Source organism: Symsagittifera roscoffensis, chromosome 3 (assembly GCF_963678635.1).
Source record: "Symsagittifera roscoffensis chromosome 3, txSymRosc1.1, whole genome shotgun sequence".
In the NCBI taxonomy this organism is placed as follows: domain Eukaryota; kingdom Metazoa; phylum Xenacoelomorpha; order Acoela; family Convolutidae; genus Symsagittifera; species Symsagittifera roscoffensis.
In genome coordinates this window covers 84,168,438-84,184,521 of record NC_087064.1, presented here as the reverse complement: position 1 = coordinate 84,184,521, position 16,084 = coordinate 84,168,438, and the positions used below count along the sequence as shown (strand labels likewise).

At 33.3% G+C, this 16,084-nt stretch overlaps 2 protein-coding genes across 2 annotated transcripts in view; one reads left to right on the top strand and one right to left on the bottom strand.

Moving 5' to 3' along the window:
* LOC134842285 (alpha-mannosidase 2-like) overlaps positions 1-16,084 on the bottom strand; it is a 402,951-nt gene that overhangs the window by 215,233 nt on the left and 171,634 nt on the right. The gene's annotated exons all lie outside the window — the stretch shown is intronic.
* Positions 1-16,084, top strand: part of LOC134841872 (uncharacterized) — a 38,059-nt gene that overhangs the window by 214 nt on the left and 21,761 nt on the right. Inside the window, exon 2 of the mRNA XM_063857915.1 lies at positions 503-1,351. Coding sequence (XP_063713985.1) covers positions 503-1,351 — 849 coding nt within the window. The remainder of the gene's footprint in view (positions 1-502; positions 1,352-16,084) is intronic.

Sequence of the window (16,084 nt, the reverse complement as noted above, 5' to 3'; positions counted from 1 at the left end):
GATCAGAGGCGCCTGAAAACGGGCTGCAAAGTTCCACGGCGTTCTCGCAAAGAGATTTCATGAGGTTGTAAATGTAGTAAATTTTACAGTGAATAGAATCTACATTGCAAACAATTTATTATGATTATTATTACAATTATCGCGAGGGAAAGGACCCGTATAAGCTCAAATGCTTTTTACGGAGAACTACAATTGTGCCTCTGCTTAAGAACTACACGCAACTTTTGGTTTATTTTTGTTAAAAATGAATTTAGTCATGGACCCAAACAATTATATTATTGCATTTTTTTTTTAAATTATGTTGTAAAAATTTTAATCACCACTTGTTTTTCGATGACTTGACTGTGACCAAACTATGTGGTAATATATTGTACCAAAGATACCAATTGATACCTTATGAAAACTTTTGGTTTCAATACTCTCATTTTCATTCTCTTAAACGACATATTGAGTTCAGTTATGAAGACACCATAGCCGAGAGATCATAGAACAATTTTTGTAGGTCAACCTGAGCTGTCCAATTCACTGGGAGTTCGCGATTGACGAAGTCGCTCCTAATTTTCTCTTCATTGACCTTCCACCAGACAAAGTCCTGCCAAGTAATTTGGTCGAGCTCGAGAGGTATCTCGGCCAGGGGTGTTTCGGCGCCGTGTTCAGCGGTTACATCTCGGACCCCTCAGGGAGAGTGGAGGAACGGATCCCGGTTGCACATAAAGTTTATCAGCCAATCAACGTCGAAGAGAGGTTCCAGGCACCTATAGGCGATAAAGACGCTATTGTTAGTAATCAGAAACTCTGGATGTTTGACCCCTCGTTCAAAATTGCTGAAGCGTACGTGGAACTTCGGAAAGAAGCATCGGTTTTAATGGAACTGCAACATCCATACATTGTTTCCTTCTACGGAGCTAGCTTGTCGCCCATTGCTCTAATTCTGGATGTTGCACCAATGGGTGACTTAGCTGCTCAACTGGAGATTTTCAGGAGCGAAAACTCTTTGCTACCACCTCCTGTTGTTAAAGACATCATCTTTCAACTAGCAAGTGCACTTTCCTATTTACATGAGCACTCGTACGTCCATCGTGATTTAAAGCCAGCGAATGTTTTGGTCTGGAGCTTTCCGGCACCTCATCGAATGATGCGGGATCTACCTCTTAAAAACACCTGTTTGGTCAGACTCAGTGATTACGGAATGACACAAAAAGAAATTGGCGAGCAGATGTTGGGGAGACCAGGAACTCCCCAGTACATGGCTCCTGAGATCCTCCAAGACGAAGGACGCGAGATTTTCAACAATAAAATCGACATTTACTCTCTCGGAATGATTATTTATGACTGTAACTCTAAAACTTTCGTAAAATTGAAATAATTGAATAAAGTATACAAAAATTAGTTAGTGTGTAAATATAAAATGTTTTCATCAAAAAAATAAAAAGTTCCTTGCTTCTCAAGGACTCATGTTCTGATCACGAAGAACTCCTGTTCTCATTCATCGTGCTTAGTTGTTTCTTCTTCTAAGATATAGCACAATCACTCAAAAACTAATATCTTTCAACTTTAAAAAAAAATTTCTTAAAACTCCAGCCTTTTCTTAACCTTTAACCTTTTAATTTAGAACTTGTCAAGGCCTATCGTTGTTTTAACAACCTAAGGTTTCCTTAAACCAGATCATCAAGGTTATCTATAGATCTTTAATTTTTCAACTTACTATTAAATTTTAAATCATTTTAAAATCATTTCCTTGGATCAATTGGAACAAGTTTAATTTCCCTACCTCATAATACTGGTGTATAAAGACTTCAAACAACGATTTATTCTCCTAAACTTACAAACGACCCAGGCCTATTTGAAGTTATCCAAATAACTAACCATTATAATTAAGATACTTCGAAGAACAGTGAAGAACTTCGGTTACCCATCCTTCACTTGAGCACCTTCTCTTAATCAACACAGGCAAAAACAAATATTAAAGTTAGTAAGATTTAACATGGTATCAAAAGATTTACTTGTGTTCTAATTATACCTGAAACTTGTGGATTGAATTACTATTCTCCAATCCTTGAGAAATCAGAAACTATTATTCACAAATCAGAACCTAAGTAAGATTAAGTTTCTTAAAATACTTAACCTCTTCAGAAAGTATAATATCATTCTAGCGAAATGATATACCCTCTCTACAACCCGTCGATACTCGACAATCTGTCCCGCAGGATTCAGATAACCTCAAAAACTGTAAGGACTAACAGTTTAGGGAAAAAAACTAACCCATGGATTTTGCACACGACACTCTAACACTTATGTCAAGAGATAATATACGAAACAAACAAACAAAAATTTTCATAAATGTTTATGAAGAGAAGAAAGTAACGATCTTGTTACAGCGCATAAACAAGATATAGGATAAATCGGATCGAAAAAAAAGTAAAAAGAAGGCAGTAATCACAAAAAAAGGCCTTGAGTCAAAGTTTTCCAGAAAACGGAACGCAGTCTGGTTCAATACAAGAACTTCAAAACCTGCACAATCTAATCCACAACAAAAGTAAAGCAGTAGAAAATCAGAGATTTTTCTCAGAATCCGATTCCACAACAGCATCATCTATTAAAAGTAAACGTAGATTAAAAAAACTTATATCTTCGCAAACCACTAAGACTCTATAATTGGAATCAACCATTAGAACACAGTGAAAATTACACATTAACTGTAATATCCCACAAAAAATCATTCAATACGATGATAATTTTGACAACTCTACCTTTCCTTTTGTCGTGAATCCACAAAGCGATCCTGCATGAGGACAAGTACAACTTTGCCACAATTTAATCGTAAAATCATTTCAAAAACGAAATAATTCAAGTGAACAAGAATTTCCTGAAGTAAAACTAAAGAACAAATACTTGATCACTACCTGCCAGAAATCCAAATTATCACTCGACATTACGGCATATTTATTTTTGATTTTCTACCACCAAAATCATCAAACCAACCATCACATTGATAACAAACAGATGATGGAGATTTAAATTTCTTAACAATATCAAAAATATTCAACATCAAAAATCACAAAAAGCAATATCAATTTTCACAACTGATGTTTTTCTATTATTTATAGCTATGTTTGAATGTGAAAATTTTTGTGTATAACCACCGCAAACATCTCGACACGCAATAGTAAGACAGGAAATATCACAATTAATTAAAACTAACCTACAAAGAATCATAGCCAGGTTCATCATGAATAATTTCTAACACAATGTAGACCTGAATTCACAAGCAAAAAAATGAAACAATATTAGCAGACAATTGATGAAAACAAATTTGCAGACAATTGATGAAACAATATTAGCAGACAATACAGATTATGTATAGGACCCTGTATTATTTTTTTAACATCGTAAATGATATTTCAAGTGCTGCATTTATAAGTATATCCGTACACAGAGATTATCTAAGAGTAGCTCCTTTAACAACTGACACCACAACCTTAAATTATAACGCAAAATTTATTCAAAGGACAAGCAAAAAAGTTTAAATTCAACATTTCTCAATACACAGGAAACCCTTAACGGTACCAAAAATTTTACACAAAAAGATATGCAAACTCCATCACATTTTTAAAGCGAAGAACTAGTTGAAACACAACCTATAAGAACACAACAAACTATCTCTCCTATTCATCCAACACTTACACCACCACACAAAAAAAAAACTCCTTTTCCACCAGTAACCTTACAATCAACAGTCAATTCATCAGTCGTCCCAAAATATTTAAATATGGATTAACGAACAAATAGACCAATAACTAAAAAGCGATAATGACAAAAAGGACACTCAATTTGAAATACCTTCGCAAGACATAATTATGATTTTTTCGCAAATAATAACATTAGTTATCCAATAGCACGACCCCTCTATACAACACAAAATCAATTTCAAAAACACAATTATATCCAACAGGCACCAAAACCAATAACCCAATGTGTAACTTTTAGTGACAAAAAAACTTCAGACAGATTGAACTGAAAACTATCCATCTTTTCAACAAAATAAAAACTCAACCCGAAAAACAAGCAATTCATTAGAAACCAAGCAGACACCTCTGAAGATGAAGATTACTTTCATCAAAACCAACAACAATACAAAGCAATTAACAAAAAATCACTGGAATACTATAGTTCAACCAGGTGATAATTTTCAACCAGAGATTTTCGAACCTTACATAAACTCTCAACAACCAAGGCAATTACAACAACAATCTTTTCAACGACAACAGATTCTGGATACTCAGTAGAAGACGACTAGAAGTGCTGTTAAATCTAACCTAATCCTAAACAAAGGCCCGAAACCTATAAACACACCACTTCATCAAAAATGGGTTCACATCGCACAGCACTGATGCAAACCACACTCGATGGCGGAGCCCGAAAATGGTTTTCAGTAACACCACTAGAAGTTAAATCCGATTGAAATTTATTGACTCAACGTTATTCAAAAACATTTGACTCTGAACGAAATAAACAACATCAAAAAGTTTTGTGCAACGAAAGTTGTAGACTTCCGATTGAAACCATAAAACAAATCGCAGTAAGAAACAAAACCCTAGTACGCAAAACTTATTCTTTCAATCCTTATGATTACAAAAATATGAAACTGAGATAAATTCTAATGATGACCTTAGCACCACAATTAATAAAAAGAATCACAAGCATCATAAATCCGAGAATCCTAAATAGATTTCGAAAAACTAGTAGACAAGTTAGAACAAGTTCAAATCATCAGGAAACTACAAGAAAAAGAAAATTTAAAGCTACAAAAATAGAAAATGTTCAAACAACTACTTCCCATTTAGACAAAATTCATGACTTCGACAACGAATTAGCAGAAAAAATTACTGAAATCCTGACGTCTATGAAAAGAATCCAAATTTTGAGGGCAAGCCTCCATTCAAAAATGGTGTAACTATTGTCGCAGATTCGGACATAGAATTGCTGAATGTAGACACAAACAACAAGATAATTTAAATAGACCACCAAAAAACAGAGAACCAAACATACCTTTTTACCAATACATGATAAAAGACCAGAGTTTTCTGAACAAAGGCCTGCATAGTAATAAAAGCTCAGGAAACCCACTCCCAAATAGCTATAATATTAAAAGATCAAAATCCCCCTGCTTTAAAAATTTTCGCGGAAGACCACTAGATCGACGATATTCACAAAACTGTTCACAAAATCGATATAGTAGATCAAATAGTCAAAAGGATCAGTACAGAAATAATTACTCTAGATCGAACTCTAAAAGAAGTAATTACTCAATTTATAATAAAAATTGCTCATATTCAAACCGTTGGAGTAAAAACTATCCCAAGGACCGCTCAAGAACTTCTACAAACGACCGCAATCGAAATAGATACTACTCTTACAATAACTCACAAAACTATTCTGACAATAGACCGTACAATAATTAATTATAAAACTAGATCCCGTGATAATTCTAGAAATACAAACAGCAACTCAGATCAAAGCAGATCAAGAAAATTTTCTCAGTCTACGTATCGAAACAACTCATAATATTCAAGTCGACAAAATCAAAACTACAGAAGTAGTACACCAAAACACCAACGACAAAAAAATCAAGTAAAATCTAACAATCAACAAATGAAACAATCCCAGAACAAAGAGACGGTAAAACACTCCTCTGGCTTCACCCACCAGAACAACGTCGCTTCTGGTACATATGCCCACCATGTGCTAAAATCCCAACCCTCAACGCTCAATTTTTACTAAGAGTAGCTCTGGGGTGAGCGATTCTTTAAAATAACTTTAAAAAATTTCTAAACACCGGATGGGTGGAACCAGTTCAAAACAAGTATTTTTTAAACTTTTTTTTTGATAAACTATCTCTGTGAAAAACTTAGAAACAACCAATCATGATCCATAACTAACACAATTACAATAATTTGTATCAAAGCAAAATAAATTCAACTTAGCAAACTTATATATATTAAAAATGAAACAATATTAGCAGACAATTGATGAAAAAAAATTTGCAGACAATTGATGAAACAATATTAGCAGACAATACAGATTATGTATAGGACCCTGTATTATTTTTTAACATCGTAAATGATATTTCAAGTGCTGCATTTATAAGTATATCCGTACACAGAGAATATCTAAGAGTAGCTCCTTTAACAACTGACACCACAACCTTAAATTATAACGCAAAATTTATTCAAAGGACAAGCAAAAAAGTTTAAATTCAACATTTCTCAATACAAAGGAAACCCTTAACGGTACCAAAAGTTTTACACAAAAAGATATGCAAACTCTATCACATTTTTAAAGCGAAGAACTAGTTGAAACACAACCTATAAGAACACAACAAACTATCTCTCCTATTCATCCAACACTTACACCACCACACAAAAAATAAAACTCCTTTTCCACCAGTGACCTTACAATCAACAGTCCTAAAATATTTACATATGGATTAACAAACAAATAGACCAATAACTAAAAAGCGATAATGACAATAAGGACACTCAATTTGAAATACCTTCGCAAGACATAGTTATGATTTTTTTTGCAAATAATAACATTAGTTATCCAATAGCACGACCCCTCTATACAACACAAAATCAATTTCAAAAACACAATTATATCCAACAGGCACCAAAACCAATAACCCAATGTGTAACTTTTAGTGACAAAAAAACTTCAGACAGATTGAACTGAAAACTATCCATTTTTTCAACAAAATAAAAACTCAACCCGAAAAACAAGCAATTCATTAGAAACCAAGCAGACACCTCTGAAGATGAAGATTACTTTCATCAAAACCAACAACAATACAAAGCAATTAACAAAAAATCACTGGAATACTATAGTTCAACCAGGTGATAATTTTCAACCAGAGATTTTCGAACCTTACATAAACTCTCAACAACCAAGGCAATTACAACAACAATCTTTTCAACGACAACAGATTCTGGATACTCAGTAGAAGACGACTAGAAGTGCTGTTAAATCTAACCTAATCCTAAACAAAGGCCCGAAACCTATAAACACACCACTTCATCAAAAATGGGTTCACATCGCACAGCACTGATGCAAACCACACTCGATGGCGGAGCCCGAAAATGGTTTTCAGTAACACCACTAGAAGTTAAATCCGATTGAAATTTATTGACTCAACGTTATTCAAAAACATTTGACTCTGAACGAAATAAACAACATCAAAAAGTTTTGTGCAACGAAAGTTGTAGACTTCCGATTGAAACCATAAAACAAATCGCAGTAAGAAACAAAACCCTAGTACGCAAAACTTATTCTTTCAATCCTTATGATTACAAAAATATGAAAGTGAGATAAATTCTAATGATGACCTTAGCACCACAATTAATAAAAAGAATCACAAGCATCATAAATCCGAGAATCCTAAATAGATTTCGAAAAATTCGAAGTTGAAATCATCAGGAAACTACAAGAAAAAGAAAATTTAAAGCTACAAAAATAGAAAATGTTCAAACAACTACTTCCCATTTAGACAAAATTCATGACTTCGACAACGAATTAGCAGAAAAAATTACTGAAATCCTGAACGTCTATGAAAAGAATCCAAATTTTGAGGGCAAGCCTTCATTCAAAAATGGTGTAACTATTGTCGCAGATTCGGACATAGCATTGCTGAATGTAGACACAAACAACAAGATAATTTCAATAGACCACCAAAAAACAGAGAACCAAACATACCTTTTTACCAATACATGATAAAAGACCAGAGTTTTCTGAACAAAGGCCTGCATAGTAATAAAAGCTCAGGAAACCCACTCCCAAATAGCTATAATATTAAAAGATCAAAATCCCCCTGCTCTAAAAATTTTCGCGGAAGACCACTAGATCGACGATATTCACAAAACTGTTCACAAAATCGATATAGTAGATCAAATAGTCAAAAGGATCAGTACAGAAATAATTACTCTAGATCGAACTCTAAAAGAAGTAATTACTCAATTTATAATAAAAATTGCTCATATTCAAACCGTTGGAGTAAAAACTATCCCAAGGACCGCTCAAGAATTTCTACAAACGACCGCAATCGAAATAGATACTACTCTTACAATAACTCACAAAACTATTCTGACAATCGACCGCACAATAATTAATTATAAAACTAGATCCCGTGATAATTCTAGAAATACAAACAGCAACTCAGATCAAAGCAGATCAAGAAAATTTTCTCAGTCTACGTATCGAAACAACTCACAATATTCAAGTCGACAAAATCAAAACTACAGAAGTAGTACACCAAAACACCAAAAAATCAAGTAAAATCTAACAATCAACAAATGAAACAATCCCAGAACAAAGAGACGGTAAAACACTCCTCTGGCTTCACCCACCAGAACAACGTCGCTTCTGGTACATATGCCCACCATGTGCTAAAATCCCAACCCTCAACGCTCAATTTTTACTAGGAGTAGCTCTGGGGTGAGCGATTCTTTAAAATAACCTTAAAAAATTTCTAAACACCGGATGGGTGGAACCAGTTCAAAACAAGTATTTTTTAAACTTTTTTTTTGATAAACTATCTCTGTGAAAAACTTAGAAACAACCAATCATGATCCATAACTAACACAATTACAATAATTTGTATCAAAGCAGAATAAATTCAACTTAGCAAACTTATATATATTAAAAATGAAACAATATTAGCAGACAATTGATGAAAAAAAATTTGCAGACAATTGATGAAACAATATTAGCAGACAATACAGATTATGTATAGGACCCTGTATTATTTTTTAACATCGTAAATGATATTTCAAGTGCTGCATTTATAAGTATATCCGTACACAGAGATTATCTAAGAGTAGCTCCTTTAACAACTGACACCACAACCTTAAATTATAACGCAAAATTTATTCAAAGGACAAGCAAAAAAATTTAAATTCAACATTTCTCAATACACAGGAAACCCTTAACGGTACCAAAAATTTTACACAAAAAGATATGCAAACTCCATCACATTTTTAAAGCGAAGAACTAGTTGAAACACAACCTATAAGAACACAACAAACTATCTCTCCTATTCATCCAACACTTACACCACCACACAAAAAATAAAACTCCTTTTCCACCAGTGACCTTACATTCAACAGTCCCAAAATATTTACAAATGGAATAACAAACAAATAGACCAATAACTAAAAAGCGATAATGACAATAAGGACAGACAATTTGAAATACCTTCGCAAGACATAGTTATGATTTTTTCGCAAATAATAACATTAGTTATCCAATAGCACGACCCCTCTATACAAGACAAAATCATTTTCAAAAACACAATTATATCCATCAGGCACCAAAACCAATAACCCAATGTGTAACTTTTAGTGACAAAAAAACTTCAGACAGATTGAACTGAAAACTATCCATTTTTTCAACAAAATAAAAACTCAACCCGAAAAACAAGCAATTCATTAGAAACCAAGCAGACACCTCTGAAGATGAAGATTACTTTCATCAAAACCAACAACAATACAAAACAATTAACAAAAAATCACTGGAATACTATAGTTCAACCAGTTGATAATTTTCAACCAGAGATTTTCGAACCTTACATAAACTCTCAACAACCAAGGCAATTACAACAACAATCTTTTCAACAACAACACATTCTGGATACTCAGTAGAAGACGACTAGAAGTGCTGTTAAATCTAACCTAATCCTAAACAAAGGCCCGAAACCTATAAACACACCACTTCATCAAAAATGGGTTCACATCGCACAGCACTGATGCAAACCACACTCGATGGCGGAGCCCGAAAATGGTTTTCAGTAACACCACTAGAAGTTAAATCCGATTGAAATTTATTGACTCAACGTTATTCAAAAACATTTGACTCTGAACGAAATAAACAACATCAAAAAGTTTTGTGCAACGAAAGTTGTAGACTTCCGATTGAAACCATAAAACAAATCGCAGTAAGAAACAAAACCCTAGTACGCACAACTTATTCTTTCAATCCTTATGATTACAAAAATATGAAAGTGAGATAAATTCTAATGATGACCTTAGCACCACAATTGATAAAAAGAATCACAAGCATCATAAATCCGAGAATCTTAAATAGATTTCGAAAAACTAGTAGACAAGTTAGAACAAGTTGAAATCATCAGGAAACTACAAGAAAAAGAAAATTTAAAGCTACCAAAATAGAAAATGTTCAAACAACTACTTCCCATTTAGACAAAATTCATGACTTCGACAACGAATTAGCAGAAAAAATTACTGAAATCCTGAACGTCTATGAAAAGAATCCAAATTTTGAGGGCAAGCCTTCATTCAAAAATGGTGTAACTATTGTCGCAGATTCGGACATAGCATTGCTGAATGTAGACACAAACAACAAGATAATTTAAATAGACCACCAAAAAACAGAGAACTAAACATACCTTTTTACCAATACATGATAAAAGACCAGAGTTTTCTGAACAAAGGCCTGCATAGTAATAAAAGCTCAGGAAACCCACTCCCAAATAGCTATAATATTAAAAGATCAAAATCCCCCTGCTCTAAAAATTTTCGCGGAAGACCACTAGATCGACGATATTCACAAAACTGTTCACAAAATCGATATAGTAGATCAAATAGTCAAAAGGATCAGTACAGAAATAATTACTCTAGATCGAACTCTAAAAGAAATAATTACTCAATTTATAATAAAAATTGCTCATATTCAAACCGTTGGAGTAAAAACTATCCCAAGGACCGCTCAAGAACTTCTACAAACGACCGCAATCGAAATAGATACTACTCTTACAATAACTCACAAAACTATTCTGACAATAGACCGCACAATAATTAATTATAAAACTAGATCCCGTGATAATTCTAAAAATACAAACAGCAACTCAGATCAAAGCAGATCAAGAAAATTTTCTCAGTCTACGTATCGAAACAACTCACAATATTCAAGTCGACAAAATCAAAACTACAGAAGTAGTACACCAAAACACCAACGACAAAAAAATCAAGTAAAATCTAACAATCAACAAATGAAACAATCCCAGAACAAAGAGACGGTAAAACACTCCTCTGGCTTCACCCACCAGAACAACGTCGCTTCTGGTACATATGCCTACCATGTGCTAAAATCCCAACCCTCAACGCTCAATTTTTACTAGGAGTAGCTCTGGGGTGAGCGACTCTTTAAAATAACCTTAAAAAATTTCTAAACACCGGATGGGTGGAACCAGTTCACAACAAGTATTTTTTAAACTTTTTTTTTGATAAACTATCTCTGTGAAAAACTTAGAAACAACCAATCATGATCCATAACTAACACAATTACAATAATTTGTATCAAAGCAGAATAAATTCAACTTAGCAAACTTATATATATTAAAAATGAAACAATATTAGCAGACAATTGATGAAAAAAAATTTGCAGACAATTGATGAAACAATATTAGCAGACAATACAGATTATGTATAGGACCCTGTATTTTTTTTTAACTTCGTAAATCATATTTCAAGTGCTGCATTTATAAGTATATCCGTACACAGAGATTATCTAAGAGTAGCTCCTTTAACAACTGACACCACAACCTTAAATTATAACGCAAAATTTATTCAAAGGACAAGAAAAAAAGTTTAAATTCAACATTTCTCAATACACAGGAAACCCTTAACGGTACCAAAAATTTTACACAAAAAGATATGCAAACTCCATCACATTTTTAAAGCGAAGAACTAGTTGAAACACAACCTATAAGAACACAACAAACTATCTCTCCTATTCATCCAACACTTACACCACCACACAAAAAATAAAACTCCTTTTCCATCAGTGACCTTACAATCAACAGTCCCAAAATATTTACATATGGATTAACAAACAAATAGACCAATAACTAAAAAGCGATAATGACAATAAGGACACTCAATTTGAAATACCTTCGCAAGACATAGTTATGATTTTTTCGCAAATAATAACATTAGTTATCCAATAGCACGACCCCTCTATACAACAAAAAATCATTTTCAAAAACACAATTATATCCAACAGGCACCAAAACCAATAACCCAATGTGTAACTTTTAGTGACAAAAAAACTTCAGACAGATTGAACTGAAAACTATCCATTTTTTCAACAAAATAAAAAGTCAACCCGAAAAACAAGCAATTCATTAGAAACCAAGCAGACACCTCTGAAGATGAAGATTACTTTCATCAAAACCAACAACAATACAAAGCAATTAACAAAAAATCACTGGAATACTATAGTTCAACCAGTTGATAATTTTCAACCAGAGATTTTCGAACCTTACATAAACTCTCAACAACCAAGGCAATTACAACAACAATCTTTTCAACGACAACACATTCTGGATACTCAGTAGAAGACGACTAGAAGTGCTGTTAAATCTAACCTAATCCTAAACAAAGGCCCGAAACCTATAAACACACCACTTCATCAAAAATGGGTTCACATCGCACAGCACTGATGCAAACCACACTCGATGGCGGAGCCCGAAAATGGTTTTCAGTAACACCACTAGAAGTTAAATCCGATTGAAATTTATTGACTCAACGTTATTCAAAAACATTTGACTCTGAACGAAATAAACAACATCAAAAAGTTTTGTGCAACGAAAGTTGTAGACTTCCGATTGAAACCATAAAACAAATCGCAGTAAGAAACAAAACCCTAGTACGCAAACCTTATTCTTTCAATCCTTATGATTACAAAAATATGAAAGTGAGATAAATTCTAATGATGACCTTAGCACCACAATTAATAAAAAGAATCACAAGCATCATAAATCCGAGAATCTTAAATAGATTTCGAAAAACTAGTAGACAAGTTAGAACAAGTTGAAATCATCAGGAAACTACAAGAAAAAGAAAATTTAAAGCTACAAAAATAGAAAATGTTCAAACAACTACTTCCCATTATACAAAATTCATGACTTCGACAACGAATTAGCAGAAAAAATTACTGAAATCCTGAATGTCTATGAAAAGAATCCAAATTTTGAGGGCAAGCCTTCATTCAAAAATGGTGTAACTATTGTCGCAGATTCGGACATAGCATTGCTGAATGTAGACACAAACAACAAGATATTTTAAATAGACCACCAAAAAACAGAGAACTAAACATACCTTTTTACCAATACATGATAAAAGACCAGAGTTTTCTGAACAAAGGCCTGCATAGTAATAAAAGCTCAGGAAACCCACTCCCAAATAGCTATAATATTAAAAGATCAAAATCCCCCTGCTCTAAAAATTTTCGCGGAAGACCACTAGATCGACGATATTCACAAAACTGTTCACAAAATCGATATAGTAGATCAAATAGTCAAAAGGATCAGTACAGAAGTAATTACTCTAGATCGAACTCTAAAAGAAGTAATTACTCAATTTATAATAAAAATTGCTCATATTCAAACCGTTGGAGTAAAAACTATCCCAAGGACCGCTCAAGAACTTCTAGAAACGACCGCAATCGAAATAGATACTGCTCTTACAATAACTCACAAAACTATTCTGACAATAGACCGCATAATAATTAATTATAAAACTAGATCCCGTGATAATTCTAGAAATACAAACAGCAACTCAGATCAAAGCAGATCAAGAAAATTTTCTCAGTCTACGTATCCAAACAACTCACAATATTCAAGTCGACAAAATCAAAACTACAGAAGTAGTACACCAAAACACCAACGACAAAAAAATCAAGTAAAATCTAACAATCAACAAATGAAACAATCCCAGAACAAAGAGACGGTAAAACACTCCTCTGGCTTCACCCACCAGAACAACGTCGCTTCTGGTACATATGCCCACCATGTGCTAAAATCCCAACCCTCAACGCTCAATTTTTACTAGGAGTAGCTCTGGGGTGAGCGATTCTTTAAAATAACCTTAAAAAATTTCTAAACACCGGATGGGTGGAACCAGTTCACAACAAGTATTTTTTAAACTTTTTTTTTGATAAACTATCTCTGTGAAAAACTTAGAAACAACCAATCATGATCCATAACTAACACAATTACAATAATTTGTATCAAAGCAGAATAAATTCAACTTAGCAAACTTATATATATTAAAAATGAAACAATATTAGCAGACAATTGATGAAAAAAAATTTGCAGACAATTGATGAAACAATATTAGCAGACAATACAGATTATGTATAGGACCCTGTATTATTTTTTAACATCGTAAATGATATTTCAAGTGCTGCATTTATATGTATATCCGTACACAGAGATTATCTAAGAGTAGCTCCTTTAACAACTGACACCACAACCTTAAATTATAACGCAAAATTTATTCAAAGGACAAGCAAAAAAGTTTAATTTAAACATTTCTCAATACACAGGAAACCCTTAACGGTACCAAAAATTTTACACAAAAAGATATGCAAACTCCATCACATTTTTAAAGCGAAGAACTAGTTGAAACACAACCTATAAGAACACAACAAACTATCTCTCCTATTCATCCAACACTTACACCACCACACAAAAAATAAAACTCCTTTTCCACCAGTGACCTTACAATCAACAGTCAATTCATCAGTCGTCCCAAAATATTTACATATGGATTAACAAACAAATAGACCAATAACTAAAAAGCGATAATGACAATAAGGACACTCAATTTGAAATACCTTCGCAAGACATAGTTATGATTTTTTCGCAAATAATAACATTAGTTATCCAATAGCACGACCCCTCTATACAACACAAAATCAATTTCAAAAACACAATTATATCCAACAGGCACCAAAACCAATAACCCAATGTGTAACTTTTAGTGACAAAAAAACTTCAGACAGATTGAACTGAAAACTATCCATTTTTTCAACAGAATAAAAACTCAACCCGAAAAACAAGCAATTCATTAGAAACCAAGCAGACACCTCTGAAGATAAAGATTACTTTCATCAAAACCAACAACAATACGAAGCAATTAACAAAAAACCACTGGAATACTATAGTTCAACCAGTTGATAATTTTCAACCAGAGATTTTCGAACCTTACATAAACTCTCAACAACCAAGGCAATTACAACAACAATCTTTTCAACGACAACAGATTCTGAATACTCAGTAGAAGACGACTAGAAGTGCTGTTAAATCTAACCTAATCCTAAACAAAGGCCCGAAACCTATAAACACACCACTTCATCAAAAATGGGTTCACATCGCACAGCACTGATGCAAACCACACTCGATGGCTGAGCCCGAAAATGGTTTTCAGTAACACCACTAGAAGTTAAATTCGATTGAAATTTATTGACTCAACGTTATTCAAAAACATTTGACTCTGAACGAAATAAACAACATCAAAAAGTTTTGTGCAACGAAAGTTGTAGACTTCCGTTTGAAACCATAAAACAAATCGCAGTAAGAAACAAAACCCTAGTACGCAAAACTTATTCTTTCAATCCTTATGATTACAAAAATATGATAGTGAGATAAATTCTAATGATGACCGTAGCACCACAATTAATAAAAAGAATCACAAGCATCATAAATCCGAGAATCCTAAATAGATTTCGAAAAACTAGTAGACAAGTTAGAACAAGTTGAAATCATCAGGAAACTACAAGAAAAAGAAAATTTAAAGCTACAAAAATAGAAAACGTTCAAAAAACTACTTCCCATTTAGACAAAATTCATGACTTCGACAACGAATTAGCAGAAAAAATTACTGAAATCCAAATATATAATTATAGGAGATATAAGAGTAGGATTTAAATCGGTTTCAGACTAAAAAGTTGCTCGAATATATCCGGCCAAAAATAAGATAGCGTGACAAACAGACGGTGTACCTTATCTGAAATTACTCTATGACTGAGACACTCCGGACTTAAACTCAATTTGCCAGTTTTTGTAGAACATTTTAAAGACTTTGGCGCCCTTTCAAAAAAAACATCCCAAAAACGATAACGTTCTCGCGCACTTTTTGGAAGGTTTCGTCTAAAAATTGCCTTTTCACTCGCGCTAACGCAGCCCCAACGTTAATTGACTATTTGCCGAGCCGCTGTTTTTGTGATGGTT